This window comes from Mus caroli, unplaced genomic scaffold, assembly GCF_978045245.1.
Source record: "Mus caroli unplaced genomic scaffold, Mus_caroli_1 scaffold_6, whole genome shotgun sequence".
Taxonomy (NCBI): domain Eukaryota; kingdom Metazoa; phylum Chordata; class Mammalia; order Rodentia; family Muridae; genus Mus; species Mus caroli.
Window position 1 is genome coordinate 55,810,486 of NW_028227261.1, and position 22,217 is coordinate 55,832,702.

Consider the following 22,217-nt stretch of genomic DNA (forward strand, 5'->3'; position numbering starts at 1 on the left):
CATACAGAGTGCTTTGGATCAGTCACTGTTTCCGTGTCTTATAAATATTAACCCAAGCACTATAAAACAGACAAACAAAAAAACAAAAATCAAAACAAAACAAAAACAAGCATTCTTAACTCTCTGTAGACACACCCTTCTTATTCTCAGAGAATCTTCTTTCTCTTAGGATGAAGTTCCTCTATTTATAACTAAGATTTTGACAATTCAAACAGCCATCTCCAATCAAAAATAGGTTGGTGGCCTGAGCCTGGGAAAGCGGGACCTAAATATTAGGCACATTAAAGTCTCATGCACTAGCCAACTTTATTCAGAGCATCAGCCAATTTAAACTCTGAGAGCTAAGAAGAATCACATGAGTAAGATGTTTAATCAATAGGGCAAGCCACACATAGCAAAATCGTGGTTTTCCGTAGAGGCATGTAAACAAATAACAACAGCCAGCCATAATGAATAATCTGAAGTAACCTCACTCCCTGGGTGGGGCATAAAAGCACATTCCAAGAACAGTTCCATGTTTTTGAAGAAACTGAGATCACAAGACTCTTGTCTTGTTCACTTGGAGTTTTCTCATGAGCACTAAGAATTCTCACACAATTCCCTTCTTGGACTGTGTTCCAGGAAAAATATATACATTTGACGTTCTAATGTCCCTCTGCATATCAACGTGCAAGCTTTTTGTCTCTGGTTAGTTACAGTTGACAGTAAGTACCCTTCAGTGAAGAACATGCTTCTTTCTCTAGAGAACTGGAAACGCACGGCATATGCCTGGGATTCACCTCACACTACTGAAGTTCAGGGACTTGAGTGTCTAGATTTAAAAAGTCCTGTATCAGGAGAATGTTCAAGAGCAAATACCATGGAAACCAAGGTTACTGTCAGCGTTTGAATGTCTTACCTCTGTCAGCTCCAGAGCCTTATTATAGCCCATGGAATGCAGAGTCACCCACAGGTCAAGAGGGTCTCCTTCTCGGTCATTTGCTTCCATCAGATGCAAGTCCATAAAGCCCTGTCTTGTTAATTCATTCTTCTTTGTGTCAAAGTTTTCTGTAAATACAACCAACATTTCTTTCATACATTATTTAAAAGTCCACATGTTTAATGTCTACACTATTACTTATAAACTTTCAGTTGTCAGCAATAACAAGGAAATTAAGAATCCCTCAAGCTTTTTTTTTTTAACTTTCTAACTTCCCACAGCTCAACACAGACACCATCATAGGACATGGTTGGGGAGGTGGTTCTGTTTTGTTTTGTCTGTTTGTTTTTTCTCCCAAGATACTGGCACATTGTAAGAAATGCAAACACATTCCAAGTTAGATGAAACTAATTTTATCAACCTAACCACTCATTCAAAATTGATATTGATATTTCATAATGCCCCTTACACCCACCAGAACCTGAATGAACTTGATAAAATATATCGCAGACGACTGGAGTTTGAGAAAGGGTAAACTGAAAGCATCAGGCTTAAGGAGACTACTACTACAAGTACAGTTTCTCTAACAAATTGTTGGCAGGTCCTTCGAAAAACTGCTAGATAATGAAAACCTGCATTTCTGGAGGGAAGTCTAAATATGCTTAGTTACCATTATTAAATGTTAAATAAGGTAATGCATCTTTCCTATGCATTATTATGATAAAACAAAAGACATACTTGATTGACCAATATTTTAAAATGTTTTATAACTGAAACAGATTCACAGGATTTTTTAAAGAAAATTATCCAAATTAAATGAGAAAGAATAATAATAGTAATGTACTATTTAGTAAAGATAAAATTAATATTTGATATGTATTACAAGGAAAGTATTAAAGAAAAATGTGTCTTTAATACTATACTATGTGAGCCAGCAATAACTTGATGTTTAAAACTTAAAATTCTTAATCCTTATTAATTTCTCAAATTTATTATAGGGCTGGGTATAAAGCCCAGTGTAATGCACTTGTCTACTAGCAAAGATAGCCCTAGTCTTAACCCTTAATATACCTACCAAGAGGAACTGAAAGACTCCAAGAGGAGCCCCTCGCTCAGGCCTCGGGACAATAGCGGACACCCAAGAACTCACGAGAGACCAAGCTTGATGCAAACCACATGAGGCTTTATTCCGGAAAAGCCAGAGCTCTGGGGATGACTCGTATCCCACGCAGGGGTAGAGGAGTCGACCCTAAGGGAAAAGGGGTCCCAGTTCCTTAAGGGGGAAAGGACAAGTGGGGGAGTAGGGGATTTCCAGATATAAACAACGTCTATTCTCAAGAAATGGGTATGGGAGGGGTACAAGGAAAGAGTCTGGTGCAGGTGTAGCAACTCCGGATTGGCCCAGCTGTGGTTGCTGGGGAGATTTTCTGACTCCTTCCCAGAAACCAATATCACAAACACCTGGCAATGGGCTTCATCTGTGGGCACACACATGGGTTCAAGGAATAGTCAAAACATTGGCAGACACACGGGTTCAAGGAGTGGCCAGAGCATTGTGCACCTCTATTTTTCTAAGTCAGTAAAGCTAGTTCTGCTAACAATGAAATCTATCTTGCCAATTTCAGGGCTTCTGTGACCTTTTACATTCTGTCAGGATCTTTCAGAACCTGACTCAGAGTTAGATAATCAAAACGGTATTAGGGAGAGATTTGAATATATCCACACTACTGATGAGTAACAAAGGAGGAAAGCAACACAATGACTAAGCAAGTCTTTTCAACAATGCTCCTAAACATGCAGATAGCCATAATAAATCTAGGCATGGACTTTAAACTTTTCACAAAGAGTAACTTCAAGCCGGGCGTGTTGGCCCACGCCTTTAATTCCAGCACTTGGAAGCCAGAGGCAGGTGAATTTCTGAGTTCGAAGCCAGCCTGGTCTACAGAGTGAGCTCCAGGACAGCCAGGGGTCCACAGAGAAACCCTGTCTTGAAAAACCAAAAAAAGACAAGAAAAACTTCAAAAGAGCCACAGATGAAACTGTATTACACAAAAACTATAAAATTTCTACACGATAACAGGAGGAAAGTCTACTTTGACTTGTGTTTGGTGACGAAGTTTTTATACACAATTATAAAAGCATACAAACCAAACCACTGTCCAAACCACTGTTATGAATCAGGCCTTTAATCCTCAAATTTGGAAGATAGAGTCAGAAGAATTAGGAGTTCAAAGCCACCCTTGATTGTGTGGCATGTTCAAGGCCAGTTAAGGCTACATGAAACCTTGACTCAAAAGACAACAACAACAACAACAACCACAAACATGTTCTACCTTATTTCTCTGTTGCTGTGATAAATACCATGACTAAAAGTGAGCTGTGGAGGAAAGGGTTTATCTTAGCTTACAGGTCACAGCCCACACCATAAAGGAAAACCAGGGCAGAAAGTCAAAACAGGAACCTAGAGGCAGGAGTTGCTGCTTGCTGGCTGCTTTTTGTTTGTTTGTTTGTTTTGTTTTTCCTGCTTCTGGTTATCTAGCTTCCTTACAGAAGCCAAGACCAAGTACCCAGGGGTGACCCTACCCACAGTGTGCTGGGCCCACCTCCATCAGTTAACAATCAGGAAAATGCCCCACAGAGCAGGAGCGGAGTGCTCTCTTCTGGACATGTGCTCCTGCACTCCTGAATTCACTGACTGTGCTTACCTTCTTTCACAAGTCCAGCAAAGACAACTCAGTGAGAAGTCAGTATTCCAGTAGGCACAACTGACTGGCCTGAGTTGGGGAAGAAGAGAAGGAGGAAAAAGAAGAAGGAAGAGGAGGGGAGAGAAGTGGGAGATAGAGAGGAGGAGGAATAGGAAGAAAGGGGTAGGAGATGAAGGTAGGAAGAAGGCATGCTGGGATGTATGGGGTGTGGATATGTATAAAAAACTTTGTATACATGAGGTGGAAACTTAAGGGTTCTTTGGAAAGTCAGTTGGATGGTGTTTTGCTGGGGAAAACTCATGAAGGAACATTCATGTGTTTAGAGTGGACTCAGGTGTGAAAGACCAAAGAAGACTTGTTGAAGGAATGTTTCACTGAAGCAGACAGAATATTCTTTGCTAACAACATACATGTATTGGACTGCCTTACACTGTGTAGTTGAGCTGCATTTGTCAGGACTCCATAGAAAGAAACACACCAACAAACTCTGGTGGTGTACTGCAGCTTCTTGCCGCTTTTGCTGATTGGATGCATGTGCTGAAGCAAGACCTGAGGCTAGACATGTGCTGAGGCATGGTACATGGAGGACACATGATGTTTGGATAGTACTCCACGGAGTAACAGAAGAGAGAGCTTGGCTTGCTAGTACAGCTAGCTGTGTAGCTGTGTAACTGTGTAACACTTGTGCATCTCAAGTCTTCGCTGATCTTCACTTCCCTGAGAGAGGCACACCAAAGAACTTCTGATATCACTCTGGGTCTCTCCTGCTATCTTGGGCAGAGGCTGAGGCCTGGCTGTCTCTGCTAGGTCATGGCTCTGCTGTTGCTAACCCTACTCTACCGAACTGCACTGCTGGTGTATCCATGAAGTGTTTGCAAATAGACTGAGCTGCCACTGCCTGCTAACCTGTGAAGTAAACTACCAATTTCCAGACAACACAGATGGGAGGGAGTTGCTCCACAGAACCTTTCTAAACAGGGTCCACTTCCCCTACCCCCTCATATCCTTTCTTTTCTACTACTCTGATAGTTGGTGGGCTTCAAAGGAGGGAGGTTAAAGTGTTTAAGAACCATCATTAAAAACAAGGTTTGAAAAAAATTAAAATTACATATACATGTATGAACTGTCAAATGAATAATTTTAAAGTTTTTAAAATATATTTTAAGCCCCCAAAAGCTGAAATAATTATTAAGTAATTCATATCTTTTAGCAAGTATACCAACTATCACTTTGAGAAAAATAAATGTTCAAGTTTTAAAAAAAGAGTCTTACTGTTTAAGAAAAATTGTGTGTGTGTGTGTGTGTGTGTGTGCCTGCATGAGTTTAGGTCACCATGTGAGTACAGATTGTGTGTGTGTGTATGTGTATGCCTGCTTGAGTTTATGTGCACCATGTGAATACAGAGTGTGTGTGTGTGTGTGTGTGTGCCTGTATGAGTTTATGTGCACCATATGAATGCAGATGCCTATGAAGGCCAGGAAAGGGTGTAGAAGGCCCTGGAGCTGGAGGCAGTGGGTGAGGTCCTGGCAAGAGCAATAGGTTCTCTCACCCACCGTGCCACCCACCGTGCCACCCGGCCAGCACCCCCCACTATCTTCCATGTTAAAATATCTTCCACAGAGGATCTGGCTTGTTTCTGAGAATGAGGGATGCCACACTCACCTCTGCAGACAGCCCAGGCGTCCTCATCACACTTCTCACCACTTGTTCTCAATTCGAAAAAATTGTACTCTTCAAGGCTAATCAGACCATTGCCATCTAAATCAATTACTTCAAATATCTCTGATAAAGTTGACCTAGAATGGAAAAAATTGAAATTATTATTTTCAAACAAAACATCTAAAGACAAATTTTTTTAAATGTCTATGTGTGTTTTGCCTGCACGTATGCTTATGCACTATTGCATGCTTGATGTCTGCAAGGTCAGAAGAAGCCACTGGATCCCCAAGACTGAAGTTTCAGAGGGCGTGAACTACCAAGTGTGTGCTAAGACTTGAACCCAAGTAGAAGAGGACCCAGTGTCCTTACCACTGAGCAAGCTCTCTACTTCCTAAAGGCAGTTTTTGAGGACAAGTTTCAAAGGAAGTAATAATGCCATTGAAGAACTTTTTTTCTGAGTTACACTGTATCACATCTTGATCTGTCTGGCCAGATCTCATTTGAACATCATCTCGGACACAGGAGAAGAACTTAAGGTTTAGACCAGATTTGACAGTCATCAAGATCAAGAATAGGGGGTATAGCTCAGCGGTAGAGCCTTTGACTGCAAAATTATGAGTGTAACTAAAACATCTACCTTAAAGGCAATGTCTAGTGGAGAAGAACCTAGTAGAGGTATACATTTAGTGAGGACAAGTGCAGAGAACCTAGATATTAACGATAACCTTAGACTTGCAAATACAAAGTCACTCTTGGTTACTTAGTGAATTTTAAAAGTATATACTTATTATACATGGCATGGTTTGGTATATGTATACCTGTGGAATGAGTATATCAAGGTAAATAATATATCAGTTATTGCATATATTTGATTTTTATCATGAGAACCCCTGGGTGGAATCATGAGGTATTGGTTTTTTGTTCCTCTCTCATATTTTTAAGCATACTACCCATCATGCTGTGGTAAGATGCTAAATTAAAGCAGAAAGATAGGGATGGGAGCTGGTCAGAGAAAATAGGTAAAGACTGATTTATATTTTGTTGCATGGCACTGATAAAACTTACCTAAACTCACTTGTAAGAGATAATTCCCCTGTTTCATCTCTATGTACAAGCTGGGCTTCTTCTGTTACTGGTTTTGTTTCTTTTTTTAGCCTACAGCCAGTTGTGGAAGGAATTAACCAATAAATTCCTGCTTCTAGTTCACCAGTCCATCCAAACACCTTTTAGCAAAAGAATTAAAGAATATAAACACCAAAAATCTTAATGATTTAAATCTTTCTTCTGAGGGGGACACTTTAGACATCATTTGATTTAAGTCAACATTTATCAATTGAGTTATAGTTTATTAATCTTTCACTGTTTTTAGATTCTTTTTCTTTTCTATCTTGTACTTAGCCCTAGAGCAAGACCATGGACTGTGGTTTTTTATGCTTTCAAATTTACCTAAAAACAAAAGCAGAGAACAAGCTACGTATAACCTAAGCCATCACCACAATCTTCACAAATGTGTGTGATGCAAATGTTGTCAACAGGAAGCAGAGGACTCTTAGGATTTTTTTATGCAAACACCAAGCTCCTTAAAGAAAAGGACTACAGATCTCCTGATTAAAATATGCATATATGATTTTTAAAAATTATTTCAGTGAAATCCAAGAAAATTACATTTTAAAGTTCATACTTACATGAGTTAAACATATTTGTAAAACCTGAATTATATGGATTACAATGTTACTCTCCTTTTTGCTGTTTATTTTTTGACTTTTAAGCCAGAAATTCATATATTTTTTATTTTTTCAGATTGTCTGAAACAATTTATATATATGCATACTTCATGTTGGCCCTGAATATGTTATAAGGCCCAGGCTGGCCTTGAATTTGTAGACTTCCTGCCTCTGACTCTCCAGAGTTGGTATTACAGGAAAATCACATAAAACATCTTTGCTTCTGTAAGTTTTACTCTCTCTCTCATTATGTGTGCGTGCGTGTGTGTGTGTGTGTGTGTGTGTGTGTGTGAAATCATGAGGTATTGATCTTTATGGATCTCCCTTATAGTTTTAACAAAATACTTTTGTGTGGGTTGTTAAGATATAAAGTTCTAGACAGACCTGCTTATCTAAAACTATTTCCTAACAAACTTTGGATATTTATAATGATATCAAGACATTTGTATAGGAAAATACTTTATTTGCCTGTCCTGTAGAAAAAGCAACCCGCCAGGCGTGGTGGCACACGCCTTTAATCCCAGCACCTGGGAGGCAGAGAGAGAGAGAGAGAGAGAGAGAGAGCAAGCAATCCATACTCCTCTATGTACCTCCTAGGAGCTTTCTGAAGCCTCAGTATTTCTTACAAAAACCAGGGACCTTCTTGTTACTATCTTAACTCTACATATGCCACTGTTGTGGATAACTGCTAAGTGTAGTTACTTGTGCTGCAGTACACAGTAGCCACCAAATAGTGCTCAATATTATTTTCAAACCCTATGTATATTTTAGGTCATCCTGGAGGTTCATAACCAAGTTGCTCATCTCAGTTCTAGATTCAGTACTCTACCTGTCTGATTATCCAGTTGCTCATCTTAGTTCTAGATTCTTTCTGCATGATTATCCTAGAACCATAATCACTCTGAGGTTGGCATTAAGCCCTATTTTTTTTTTTTTTTGGTTTTTCGAGACAGGGTTTCTCTGTGTAGCCCTGGCTGTCCTGGCACTCACTTTGTAGACCAGGCTGGCCTCGAACTCAGAAATCCACCTGCCTCTGCCTCCCAAGTGCTGGGATTAAAGGCGTGCGCCACCACGCCCGGCTAAGCCCTATTTTAATAGAATAATTAATTCAATGTAACTGAGGATCATTATGAAGACTAAACTACCAAATCTATGCTTTGGAAATGATAATGGTCTGGTCTGGCCATATATAGGCTGACATATAAGAGCTAAAAGATATCTAACCAGGCATGGTGGCTCACACGTTTAATCCCAGCACTTGGAAGCCAGAGACCAGAACTATGAGTTTAAGGCTAGCCTGGTCTACAGAGCAAGTTCTAGGATAGCCAGGGCTACATAGAGAAACCCTGTGTTAAAAAACAAACAAATAAATAAACTATATATATATATATACACACACACACACACACACACACACACACACACACACATGTTGCTACTTCCTAATGTATGTGATCCCATAAACTTCCTTACTCCCCACTTATAACAGTGAGATGCCACTATAGATGGCAAGTGAAAAGTTCTGAGGTTCAAAACTCTTCATAAGGAAAATAACTGTGATACTAAAAGGACTAGTAAAAATCCTTTGTAAATATGACATATTACAGATGGCCAGAAGCCTATAAAGAGATACACAGAAACTCAGTTGAAACATAGCCTTGCTATCTATGAATGATTGTTTTTACACATACAATCTTATAAGAGAGCCATTTTACCCAAAACCAAACGGGAAAAGCTATTGTTTCCGGCACTGCTTTATTTTGAGCTCTGAAGATGAGGTTAGTAAAAATGTTAACTTCTGCTATTTTGTGTGGTTCTGGCAATAACCACCCTGGTCTGTTAGGAAGCTTTCAATAAATACTTCGATGTAACATTCCATCAGGAAAACGTTTGTCTCTCACTTGCCCAATATAAAGATTAAATACAATATTGAAGTAAGTCTTTGGATAATATTACTTCTGTGCTTGTGTGGTAGATTGTATTTTGTAGTCCTTATAAAATAGTCACATGTGTGTATCTGCTTACATATTTGGCCTCTGAGTAAACACATAATTAGAAAAGACCAGAACACCTCACGGGCAACATATAAAACCATTTACAATCATTTCTTCCCATCAGCCTGTTCTGAACCCTGAGGACGGTGATTTTGGAGTGGTCCTGCTCTGGAGTAGAAGTACAGGTAAGCAAACATGGAGAGCGATGGTTCCAGGAGCTGGGAACGGTACTTAGACAGTGAGGAGGCTCTAACGCAACTCTTTTTACTGAGTACAACAAAAATATTTGCATGAGATGGATTAGGGCACCTGTCAATCAATCCTCAATCCATGCCCCCAAAACCTCAGAATATAAGAAGGTAACTTATAGTCCATGAAAGATATATAGTAGCAGAATGATTATGCTCTTATCTATGCCTTCCTATATTACATGGACCTACCTATACTTTCACTAGAGTACAGGAAATTTGAGTTTAAATACTAGTGATCAGCAATTATTTTCCTCAACTTGACTTAATATTACATTCTTAACATTAAAAAAATATGTGTACTTCTCTGTTTCGTAGTTCGGTAAAGCACATGAGCTGTGGCTCTGCTGGATTCTCATTTTTCTTAAGAATATATAAGGCTGTGTCAACCGATAACCAGGGGCAACGTTTTCCTAGAAATACACACAACATCATCACTAACAAAACCACCTCAGGTCAAGCAAACACTACACACTCTTTTAAGTTCTTTACTCAGTAGATTTAAAAATATATATATATACATTCCATCTTTATATACAAATATCTTAATATCTATAATGTCACTACTATATTTAATTTTTTGAGAAATATTCTCTCCACACTCAGTTTCTAAAAAGACTAGTTTCTTGAAATCATCAAAGATCCATTTCAAGGGCTGGACACGTCTCCATGAGAGAACTTTCATTTAGCATGCTTGGTTTGATCTCAATATGCTCTTCCTAACCAAAAATAAACAAACAAAAAACAATGAATAACAACAGCTGAGGTACAAGACCAAGTCAAACCCTAAGTGAAAAGCAGAGCCTTTCATGAAGGAAGAGTGGGACCCAGTGCTGACACTGCCCTGGGTGACCACAGGAGTTAAAAACAATCAATACTCTTAGACAGTCAGGTCACACGCTGTCCCTACTTCAAATCTGCTGCTGAGATCAAGCTGAAAGTATGCTGCTCTGCCAATAAGGAAAAATGGATCAACTACAAAAACTTATCAGAACTGAGGCCATGTCACAACTAAAGAGTTGAGGCACTTTCCAAGGAGAGAGGAGGCGCTGGGAGCCCTGGGTTTTCTGTGGTGGAGCACAGCAGGAGGTGTGCTAGGGAAGAAAGAAAGGAAGAGGAGTTTTCAAAAGCAAGAAAAGCAACAAATCCAAGACACTCTGAGAACCCACAGGAGATAAATGACAAACAGTGCGCTAGCCACAACAGAATCAATAACAAACTCAGATACATATTCAAAAATCATATCCTTGAAAAATCATAACCAAAAATTTTCAGTTCTTAAAAAATTAATTTCATTTCTCTTAGTAAAAAAAAAAAAAAAAAAGTTCTAGGGGAATCTCTTACAGTTTCTATTCTTGTTCCTTATGATTATCCCCTGACAACTTCTCCAGAAGAGTCACTTACAGTCTAAGACTGATTTATTTTGTATGTATGTGTTTCTGCCTGCATGAGTTCATATGTACCACATGTTTGCAGGAGCCTCAAGAGGCCAGAAGAGGGTGTTGGATCCCTTGGAGCTGAACTTAGCAGCTGATGAGCCACCATTTCCATGCTGGGACAGAAGAGCAGGCCATGCTCTAACTATGAGTCTACATCTCTAGCCTCACCACCCCCATTCTGTACCCTACACTCCACACAGAACTCCTGACTGCACTTCATCTGGAACGCTCGGCCACCTCCACTGTTCTTCATTTATCCTTCCAGGACAATAATGCTTGCTCCCTTGCCTCCTGTGAGAGGGCAGAAAAAAATGGCTGCCCACTCTGCATTCACAGGCCTTTACACCGTAATTAGACAGCTTCTGCATCAAGAGATAGTTTACTTATTGATTTGGACTTTGGGACTTAGGAATAGCAGAATGTAACAGAAGTAACATTGTGTCAGTTCTGAGACCACAGCTATTAGGACAATCTTCTGTGCTTCTGCTCCCCACCCCCACCCCCCTTTTCAGATTCCTGTCACAATATAAGAAAGTAAAAAAGTGCATGCTTGGATGGTTCACTGGAAGATGAAGGGTCATATGGGGCAGTCAGATTGTCCCAGATGAAACTGCACACATAGGGGAATGCAGACAATATCATAACCCAGCCATTAGCTAATCTGTCACTGACTGCAAACCTGAATGGGCCCTGCACAGAAAAGCCAAGACTGGCTCAGACTAAAATATCTATCTAGCAGTCCAACAGATTCACGAATGAACAAGTTCTTAATTGTTTTAAGCCATTGAATTTGGGAGGTATTTTAATTTGTAGCAGTTGATAACTGACTTACCTTCTTTAAAATTCTAGAAACTTGAAGCAATCCTACTAAAATCAGGGACTAGATAAGGCTGCCCACTTTCTCCCCACCTATTCAATATAGTACTCGAGGTCCTAGCCAGAGCAATTAGACAACAAAAGGAGATCAAGGGGATACAAATCGGAAAGGAAGAAGTCAAAATATCACTATTTGCAGATGATATGATAGTATACTTAAGTGACCCCCAAAATTCCACCAGAAAACTCCTAAACCTGATAAAGAGCTTCAGGGAAGTAGATGGATATAAAATTAACTCAAACAAATCAGTGGCCTTTCTCTACACAAAGGCTGAGAAAGATATTAGGGAAACAACACCCTTCACAATAGTCACAAATAATATAAAATAACTTGGTGTGACTCTAACTAAGGAAGTGAAAGATCTGTATGATAAGAACTTCAAGTCTCTGAAGAAAGAAATCAAAGAAGATCTCAGAAGATGGAAAGATCCCCCATGCTCATAGATTGCCAGGATTAACATAGTCAAAATGGCTATCTTGCCGAAAGCAATCTATAGATTCAATGCAATGCCCATCAAAATTCCAACTCAATTCTTCACAGAGTTAGAAAGGACAATTTGCAAATTCATCTGGAATAACAAAAAACCTAGGATAGCAAAAACTATTCTCAACAATAAAAGAACCTCTGGTAGAATCACCCACCATAACTGACCTCAAGCTGTACTACAGAGCAATTGTGATTAAAAAACAAACAAACAAACCTGCATAATACTGGTACAGTGACAGACAGGTAGATCAATGGAATAGAATTGAAGACCTAGAAATGAACCCACACACCTATGGTCACTTGATCTTTGATAAGGGAGCTAAAACCATCCAGTGGAAAAAAGACAGCATTTTCAACAAATGGTGCTGGCACAACTGGCGGTTATCATGTAGAAGAATGCAAATTGATTCATTCTTCTTATACAAAGCTCAAGTCTAAGTCAATCAAAACACTCCACATAAAACCAGAGACAATGAAACTTACAGAGGTCAAAGTGGGGAAAAGCCTCAAAGATATGGGCACAGGGGAAAAATTCCTGAACAGAACAGCAGTGGCTTGTACTGTAAGATCCAGAATCGACAAATGGGACCTCATAAAATTGCAAAGCTTCTGTAAGGCAAAAGACATTGTAAATAAGACAAAAAGGTCAGATTGGGAAAGGATCTTTACCAATCCTAAATCAGATAGGAGAATAATACCCAATATATATAAAAGAACTCAAGAAGATAGACTCTAGAAAATCAAATAACCCTATTAAAAATGGGGTACAGAGCTAAACAAAGCATTATCAACTGAGGAATACCGAATGGCTGAGAAGCACTTGAAAAAATGTTCACCATCCTTAATCATCAGGAAATGCAAATCAAAACAACCCTGAGATTCCACCTCACACCAGAAAGAATGGCTAAGATCAAAACTTCAAGTGACAGTAGATGCTGGCGAGGATGTGGAGAAAGTGGAACACTCCTCCATTGTTGGTGGGATTGCAAGCTGGTACAACCACTCTGGAAATCAGTCTGGCGGTTCCTCAGAAAATTGGACATAGTACTACCAGAAGATCCAGCAATACCTCTTCTGGGCATATACCCAGAAGATGTTCCATCATGTCATAAGGACACATGCTCCACTATGTTCATAGCAGCCTTATTTATAATAGCCAGAAGCTGGAAAGAATCCAGACATCCCTCAACAGAGGAATGAATACAGAAAATGTGGTCCATTTACACAGCAATTAAAACAATGAATTTATGAAATTCATAGGCAAATGGATGGATCTAGAGTATATCATTTTGAGTGAGGTAACCAAATCACAAAATAACACACATGATATGCACCCACTGATAAGTGGATATTAGCCCAGAAGCTCAGAATACTCAAGATATAATTTGCAAAACACATGAAACTCAAGAAGTAGAAAGACCAATGAGTGGATACTTCATTCCTTCTTAGAATGGGGAACAAAATACCCATGGAAGGAGTTACAGAGACAAAGTTTGGAGCTGAAACGGAAGAAAGGACCATACAGAGACTGCCCCACCCGGGGAATCCATACCATATATAACCACACCATTGCATACGCCAGCAAGATTTTGCTGACAGGACCCTAATATAGCTATCTCTTATGAGGCTATGCAAGTGCCTGGCAAATACAGAAGTGGATGCTCACAGTCATCTATTGAATGGAGCATAGGGCCCCTAATGAAGGAGCTAGAGAAAGTACCCAAGGAGCTAAAGGCGTCTGCAGCCCTATAGGAGGATCAACAATATGAACTAACCAGTACCTCCCACCCCAGACTATGCCTCTAGCTGCATATGTAGCAGAGGATGGCCTAGTTGGCCATCAGTGGGAGGAGAGGCCCTTGGTCTTGTGAAGATCATATGCCCTAGTACAGGGGAATGCCAGGGCCAGGAAGTGGTAGTGGGTGGGTTGGGGAGCAGGGCGGGGGAGGGTATAGGGAACTTTCAGGATAGCATTTGAAATGTAAATGAAGAAAATATCTAATAAAAAATGAAAAAAAAAGAAGTCTAAAATCTTTGGCCATAAGTCACCTTCTTAATAAAACATATACTTAAATATCTCCATTTGAATGGCAGTCTACATTTCTCAGAACACAGTCTTTCTCTCTATGCTTCTTATTTTCTCTTCATTTTTCCTTTTGGTGTGTGTGTGTATGTATATGTGTGTATGTATATATATATATATATATATATATATATATATATATATAGAGAGAGAGAGAGAGAGAGAGAGAGAGAGAGAAAACAACTGGGACCAAGACCAACCAACTCACACTTCAGCCTTGGGCCTGAAATTCCCCATGTAGACTAGCCTGGCTTTGAACCTGGGGCAACCTTCCAGCTTCAGCCTCCTAAATACTAGGATTATAGGTATGTTGTGCCATCATCACTCCCTTTTTTAGAGAATATCTCATTGTGTATCCCAAGACAACCTGGAACTCATCCTCTTGTCTCAGCATCCCCAGTGCTGAGATTATGAGTGTGTTCCATTGTGCCAGTTCCTTTACTAAGGCTAGGGTTAAGGTGAGGGTGAGGGTGAGGGTGAGGGTGAGGGTGAGGGTGAGGGTGAGGGTGAGGGTTAGGGTTAGGGTAAGGGTGAGGGTGAGGGTGACGGTGAGGGTTAGGGTTAGGGTTAGAGTTAAGGTGAGGGTTAGGGTTAGGAACCTTTACACTTTTATTGTTTCTACTAAAATCTAAGTCCTTGAGAGTAGGTACTTTTGCCTTTATGTACTTGAATAAATTGATCGTTAATACATAGGAATCTCACTAAACATTTGGTGAATACCTTAACAAAGGAACTCTTCCCTAAGAATAGAGGACTAACACTGAACTTGTATGTCCTCTACTCCACTCATTAACTGATGCTGTCATTATTATCTAAAGTATCAGTAAATGAAACAAAACTGCCAATGAATAGTAAATGAATTTTATAGTTTAAAAAAGAAACACAAATGGTTAATAACTATTTTTTTATTTTATATACATTTGTGGTTTTACCCAGAGGGTGTTGGATCATCTGAAACTGAAGTCACAGACAACTGTGAGCTGCCATGTAAGTGCTGAGAATTGAACCACGTCCTCTAGAAAAGCAGCCAATGTCTTACCTGCTGAGCCATCTCTCCAGCTCCATAACTATTTTTAACTGTTCAATATACCTAGCCATTAGGCAAATGTAAATTAAAGCTTCTTAGAGATACTAGCTCACTCCCGTTATACTGGAGAGTTTGTGACAAGAAAGGACTCCTTTAGTCATTGCTGTTGGGTGCAAATTAATACAGCCATTCTGAAAAGTAGTTTGGAGGTTTCTCAAAGAATTAAAAATAGAGCTACCATTTAACTTGCTTTCTCACTCTCGGACATATACCCAGAGATCTCCATGCCCTACTGTAGATACAGGTCCCCATGTTTACTGCTGCTTCACTCATTATTGCAAAGGATTGGAATCAGCTTAGGTGTCCATCAGCAGATAAATGGAAAATGAATATCTGCTGTGTATTTATGCATATATATGAATAACTATTCTTCTCTAAAGAAAAATATAATCACAAAACTTGCAGGAAAATGAATGGACTTAGAAAGTACACTATTAAGTAAGGTCACACAATCTGAGAAAGGAAAAAAAACCTGCATTTCTCCCTCACATGCAGAATCTAGACAATAATATATGGACATATATATGTATATATAGATATATAGATAGTTGTATATAGTTATATGGTTATATAGATATAGGCAAATGTACATGTAGATGTACTTCAACATGTAGAAATGGGAAAAGGAAAGGCTAAATGTCAGGGGTAAGAAAGAACTGAATGGCTACTTTATTGTATAGAGATTTTCAGAGTTGTGCAGTCTTCAGATCTGAGAAATTTTTTTATTTGCAATATTTTCAATATCAAAGTATAAAATTTAAAAAAATAAAATAAAGCCGGGTGTGGTGGTGTATGCCTTTAATCCCAGCACTCGGGAGGCAGAGTCAGGTGGATTTTGAGTTCGAGGCCAGCCTCGAACAAAGTGAGTTCCAGGACAGCCAGGGCTATACAGAGAAACACTGTCTCAAAAAAACAATAAATAAATAAATAAATAAATAAATAAATAAAAATAAATTAAAAATTAAAAAAATAAAATAAGTAAAGGAATGCTTATTTCTAGATAAAGTTCAACACATAAGAGACCCTAAGGACTCCATTAGAAAACTTGTAGATTTAATAAAAACTGTCAGTAAAGTGGCAGTATACAAGCATACAAAACCAGTAGCCATCTTCTATACCAACAACAAACATGCTCAGAAAAGAATCAAGAAAACAACCAATTCACAATTGCCTCAGATCAACAACAAACCCTAAAATACACCCAACCAAGGGGACAAAAGGCCTCTACAATGAAAGCTTTATTTTTAAAAAAATGAACATTCCTAGTAAAAAAAAAATCCCTGCAAATAAATAAAAGTATCTTTGTAACTTTAAAATAAAAGTGACTTAAGACAAACACTGAGAGAGGGAAAGACCTACCATGGCCACTGACTGGAAGGTCACATTACTATTGTGAAAACAGGGATCTTATCAACAGCAGTCTACATGCTCAAGGCAATGCCCTCCTGACTTGCAAAGCCAGTCTTTACAAAACAGAAAGCACAATCTTAAAGCTCACAGGGAAACATAAAACTCCCTGAAGAGACAAAACAATTCTGAGCCAAAAGAGTCCTTCCAACAAGGATGCAAACAGAACTGCTGGTGGGAGATGTAAACCAAGACACCCACGGGAAATCAATATGCAAGCTCCCTGAAAATCTCAGACCAAGCCTACCATCTGACCCATACAACTCCAATTCAACTTACTGTAGTGATGTTTATATGTCAAATATATGTATAAATGTGTCCAATGACAAGAACAGATAGATGGAGTATAAATACACATGGAAACACACAGAGGAAAACTCCTTTTTAGCTGTCAAGAGCAAGGTTATGCTGCCCATTAGGAAGTTAAGTATAATTAGAGATAATCATAAGTGAATTATCATCTCTTTTCTCTTAAGTGTAGTTCCAAGATTTTAATAAAAAGATATTATTAGTTTGTATGAGAGGAAAAAAAACTTGGAGAGGGTCACACGGCAGAGGGCTTGTGTAGAGGTCACGGGCAAGTCTATGGGGTCAGTTCTCTCTTTCCATCTTTACAAAGTGGAAGCTTACATTCAATGCTGGCCATCAGGCTTGTGTGGCAAATGCCTTTACATGATGAGCCATGCCAACACAGGCTCCTGGCTTTAACACAGATACACAAATCTGTATGTACGCACATATGCCGTACAAGTAGAAGTCAACCTGCTTGAGGTAACAAAAGGAACCAGAGAGAAATGGGAAGGAAAGGAGGATTGGGGCAGGTTTCTTCAATGTATAGGATATTTTCATCAAAACATACTCATGTAACTAAACATATTTTAAGAATAAACATAATTTAAAAACTCAAAACTAAATAAAACCATACATTTCTTTAGCAGAATATTTTCTTAACTAGGACTAGAAAATACAAAGTATTTTTAGGGAGGATATATATTTGTATTTAAAAATAAAAACAGCTGAGCCTCGTGGCACACTCCGTTACTCCCAGGTGGAGCTCAGTAAGTTCAAGTCCAGCCTGGTCTACACAATGGGTTCCAGAAGAGCCAGAGGTATATATACAGTAAAACCCTGCCCATAAACACACAAACAAACAGGAAATATGAACTTGCCTTCCACTTGACTCAGATATAATGGCTTAATTGTTAGGTAAAGCACAGATCTCTGAGCTATGTGCATTTTGTACTGATGACTGACAACTTCACCGTCTTCTTCTAAAAAGAAGCAGCCTTTTGACTGTGCACACTGCCAATCCTGAAACAAAAAAGAAATGCTTTCAAACAGTAGTTATTAAATGTTCTAGCATGCATAATGAGGAGAAACCAAGGGAAAATCTAAAGGAAATGTCAAAGAGAAGGAAGCTATTGCCGTCTGGGAGTGTACAGTCATAGAAGATAAAGTACAGAAATTAATAAATCGATCATAATTGTCAGCAGTATGCGCATGTGTGTGTGTGTGTGTGGGAGAAGTATGGTGGCAAGGTTAAGAAACAGAATACACACAAAATTACTATACTCCCAGTTCCAAAAGCAGTGCCTAGTACAATGTAGTTGCTCAATAAATATTTGTCTGATTGATGGAAGGTAGTGATATAAACTGAGCAGGTGACAAAAAACAATTATCATTTCCTATTTTCTATTTTTAAAAAGATTTATTTTTATTTCTTAAAATTATGTGTATGAGTTAATGCCAAGTCCAGTGCCTGTGTAAACAAGAAGAGGGTGACAGACACCCGGGAACAGGAGCTTGCAGTTCTGTGCAGCCTGATAGGAGTGCTGGGAACCAAACGTGTGTCCTCTTCAAGAGCAGTATGTGCTCTTAAGGGCTGAGCCATCTCTGCCATCTCTTCAGCTCTGATCACCATTACTTAGAGAATGACCAATGGCTTGTGCTGTAAGATGAAGAATTAACAAATGGAACCTCATAAAATTGCAAAGCTTCTGTAAGGCAAAGGACACTGTCAATAAGACAAAAAGGCAAAAAGGCAAAAAAAAAAAAAAAGAAAGAAAAAAAGAAAGAAAGAAAGAAAGAAAGAAAGAAGAGAAAAAGAAAAGAAAAGAAAAGAAAAGAAAAGAAAAGAAAAGAAAAGAAAAGAAAAGAAAAGAAAAGAAAAGAAAGGAGCCGGGCGTGGTGGCACATGCCTTTAATCCCAGCACTTGGGAGGCAGAGGCAGGCAGATTTCTGAGTTCCAGGCCAGCCTGGTCTACAAAGTGAGTTCCAGGACAGCCAGGGCTATACAGAAAAACCCTGTCTCGAAAAACTGGAAAAAAAAAAAAAAAGACAAAAAGGCAGCCAACAGATTGGGGAAAGATCTTTACCAATCCTACATCTGATAGATAGCTAATATCCAATATATACAAAGAACTCCAGAAAACCAAATAGCCCTATTAAAAAATGGGGTACAGAGCTAAACAAAGAATTATCAACTGAGGAATACTAAATGGCTGAGAAGCACCTAGGAAAATGTTCAATATACTTAGTCATCAGGGAAATGCAAACCAAAACAACCCTGAGATTCCACCTCACACCAGTCAGAATGGCTAAGATCAAAAACTCAGGTGACAAAAGATGCTGGCAAGGATATAGAGAAAGAGGAACACTCCTCCATTGTTGGTGGGATTGCAAGCTGGTACAAGCACTCTGGAAATCAGTTTGGTGGCTCCTCAGAAAATTGGACGAAGTACTACCAAAGGATCCAGCAATACCACTCCTGGGCATATATCTGAAGATGTTCCAACATGTAAGAAGGACACATGCTCCACTATGTTCATAGCAGCCTTATTTATAATAGCCAGAAGCTGGAAAGAACCCAGATATCCCTCAACAGAGGAATGGACACAGAAAATGTGGTACATTTACACAATGGAGTACTACTCAGCAATTAAAAACAATGAATTTATGAAATTCTTAGGCAAATAGATGGATCTGGAGGATATCATCCTGAGTGAGGTAACCCAATCACAAAAGAAGTCACTTGATATGCACTCACTGATAAGTGGATATTAGCCCAGAAGCTCAGAATACTCAAGATACAATTCACAAAACACATGAAACTCAAGAAGAAGGAAGGCCAGACTGTGGATACTTTGGTCCTTCTTAGAAGGGGAACAAAATGCTCATGGAAGGAGTTACAGAGACAAAGTGTGAAGCAGAGACTGAAGGAATGACCATCCAGAGAATGGCCCACCTGGGGATCCATCCCATAAACAACCACCAAAACCAGACCCTATTGTGGATGCCAACAAGAGGTTAGCCTGATAAAGCTGTCTCCTGAGAGGCTCTGGCAGTGCCTGACAAATACAGAAGTGAATGCTCACAACCATCCATTGGACAGAACACAGGGTCCCCAATGAAGAAGCTAGAGAAAGTACCCATGGAGCTGAAGGGGTCTGCAGCCCTATAGGAGGAACAACAATATGAACTAACCAGTACACCCAGAACTCCCAGGGACTAAATCACCAACCAAAGAAAACAAACGGTGGGATTCATGTCTCTAGCTGCATATGTAGCAGAGGATGGCCTAGTCGGTCATCAATGGGAGGAGAGACCCTTGGTCCTGTGAAGGTTCTATGCCCCAATAAAGGGGAATTCCAGGGCCAGGAAGAGAGAGTGGGTAGGTTGGTGAGCAAGGGGCTTGGGGAAGGAAGGGATAGGGGGTTTCCGGACGGGAAATTAGGAAAGGGGATAACATTTGAAATGTAAATAAAGAAAACCATCTAATAAAAAAGAAAAGAAAAGAAAAGAAAAGTTAGGAAAATACAACCTGGAAGACAATTATAAAATGTACATCTGTCCCAGTCCAGGTGAGCTCAGCGTAAGGAGCATAGTAGGAACGAAGAAGGAAGGATTAGTAAAATTAAAACTAAAACAAGAAGGAGAAGAAGCAAGCATCTGTACTCAGAAACTAGTCACACAGCAACCCACATAACCATTTCACTTTTGGTAAGCAGATATAAAATCTTATAAATAAAAGCTTCATTGCTACTAAAAATACACCAAGAAACTGGGCCTGGTGGTGTCTCCCCTGTAATCCCACCACTCAGGGGATAGAGCAGAAGGACTGGCCTCTGAGACCTGTCTGGGCTGCAAAATGTTGCCGAAACTTTTTTTTTTTTTTTTAAAGAAAAGGGAGGAGGGAAATCTGGTAAAACTGTCAGTTAATCAAATCCCTTCCCATCATAGAAGTTAAGTAAAATTTGAAAACACCACATTGGGCACGTAGTAAAAGACAATTTACTGAGTTATCAAAATTTGTTATTACAATAAATGTGTGGAGAATGCTTTTCACTTTAGTTGGTGAACTTGCCAGAAGACATATTTCTGTACTGTTCCTTTCGAACTCCAAAAACTAGAGTCCTAATGAGGACTTTATAATAAAATTCTGACTACTTCTCTGTAAGGATATTTAAATATCTGTAACTTCAAGGACTTAATAACATTGGTAATTATTCAAAAGATCCATCCACATTAGACACAAAGTAATAATATCACACAATGTACAATGCAGAAGCAAGACTAAAATTTATTACTGACTGCTATACCCGAGGTCCTGAGTTCAATAGTTCAATTCCCAGCAACCACATGGTGGCTCACAACCATCTGTAATGGGATCTGAAGCTCTCTTCTGGTGTGTCTGAAGACAGCTATAGTGTACTCATATACATAAAATAAATAAATAAATTTTAAAATAATTATTTCCATCGAGAATAATTGCTCACTCTCTTCTCTTCTTTTTAGCTCCAGCTGACCTAGAAATTACTGTGTAGACCAGGCTGCCTTGAGCTCACAGACACCTGCCTTTCTCGCTTCCCAACAACGGGACTTAAAGCATGTACCACCTCACCCAGCTTCTCAATCCTTCTTAAAGGCAAAACTGCCCAAGTATATATTTATATAACATTTTTATTATATAAGTAGTAATTATTTTAAATATATTTATATATTGAGACAAAAACTTAGGATAAAAAAATCATTATAATTCTGTTATTATGTTATGATTATAAGATAATCTTTTCTAATACAAACCTTTATAGAAATCAAGTTTTATATTCTAAAAAATACCATTTTTTTATTTTTAAAATTTAATCTTACATAAAAATTATTTGCTCTGAAAAATAAAGTGTTAAACATTCAGTTCATTTCCAATTTCTCATCAGCAAAGATAACCTTAACATGAATACTGCTTTAAGTTTTTCTCCTAAAAAAATGATTTCTCTAAAAAGAAATCCTAGAGGAAAAGTATAGTTTTAGACCTATTAATATGCATTCCATATTATAACTCAGTGATGCTATTTTTATGAGAGCACCAATGGTATGAAATATAATAATTTTATAATAAAACTTGATCAAACTATGTTATGAAAAAAATTGAGGATTGTGGAGAAAAATTTCCTAATCAAAGTATGGGTACATAAAACATAGTGTTATGCTTATTTTATGTGTCAGATGTAACTGACAGAAAAAAATGGAATTTTAATAACTTTTACATTAATTAGAATTTTGATTATACTTTCAGAGATTAATATTCTGCCA

General features: G+C 38.7%; 1 protein-coding gene across 9 annotated transcripts in view; it reads right to left on the minus strand.

Moving 5' to 3' along the window:
- Efcab7 (EF-hand calcium binding domain 7) overlaps positions 1-22,217 on the minus strand; it is a 51,596-nt gene that overhangs the window by 6,675 nt on the left and 22,704 nt on the right. For all 9 annotated transcript variants that reach the window (XM_085839167.1, XM_085839166.1, XM_021159712.3 and 6 more), the window contains 5 exons: positions 17,798-17,939; positions 9,553-9,662; positions 6,349-6,506; positions 5,287-5,420; positions 899-1,047 (listed from right to left, as the gene is read on the minus strand). In XM_085839167.1, coding sequence (XP_085695293.1) covers positions 899-1,047; positions 5,287-5,420; positions 6,349-6,506; positions 9,553-9,662; positions 17,798-17,939 — 693 coding nt within the window. The remainder of the gene's footprint in view (positions 1-898; positions 1,048-5,286; positions 5,421-6,348; positions 6,507-9,552; positions 9,663-17,797; positions 17,940-22,217) is intronic.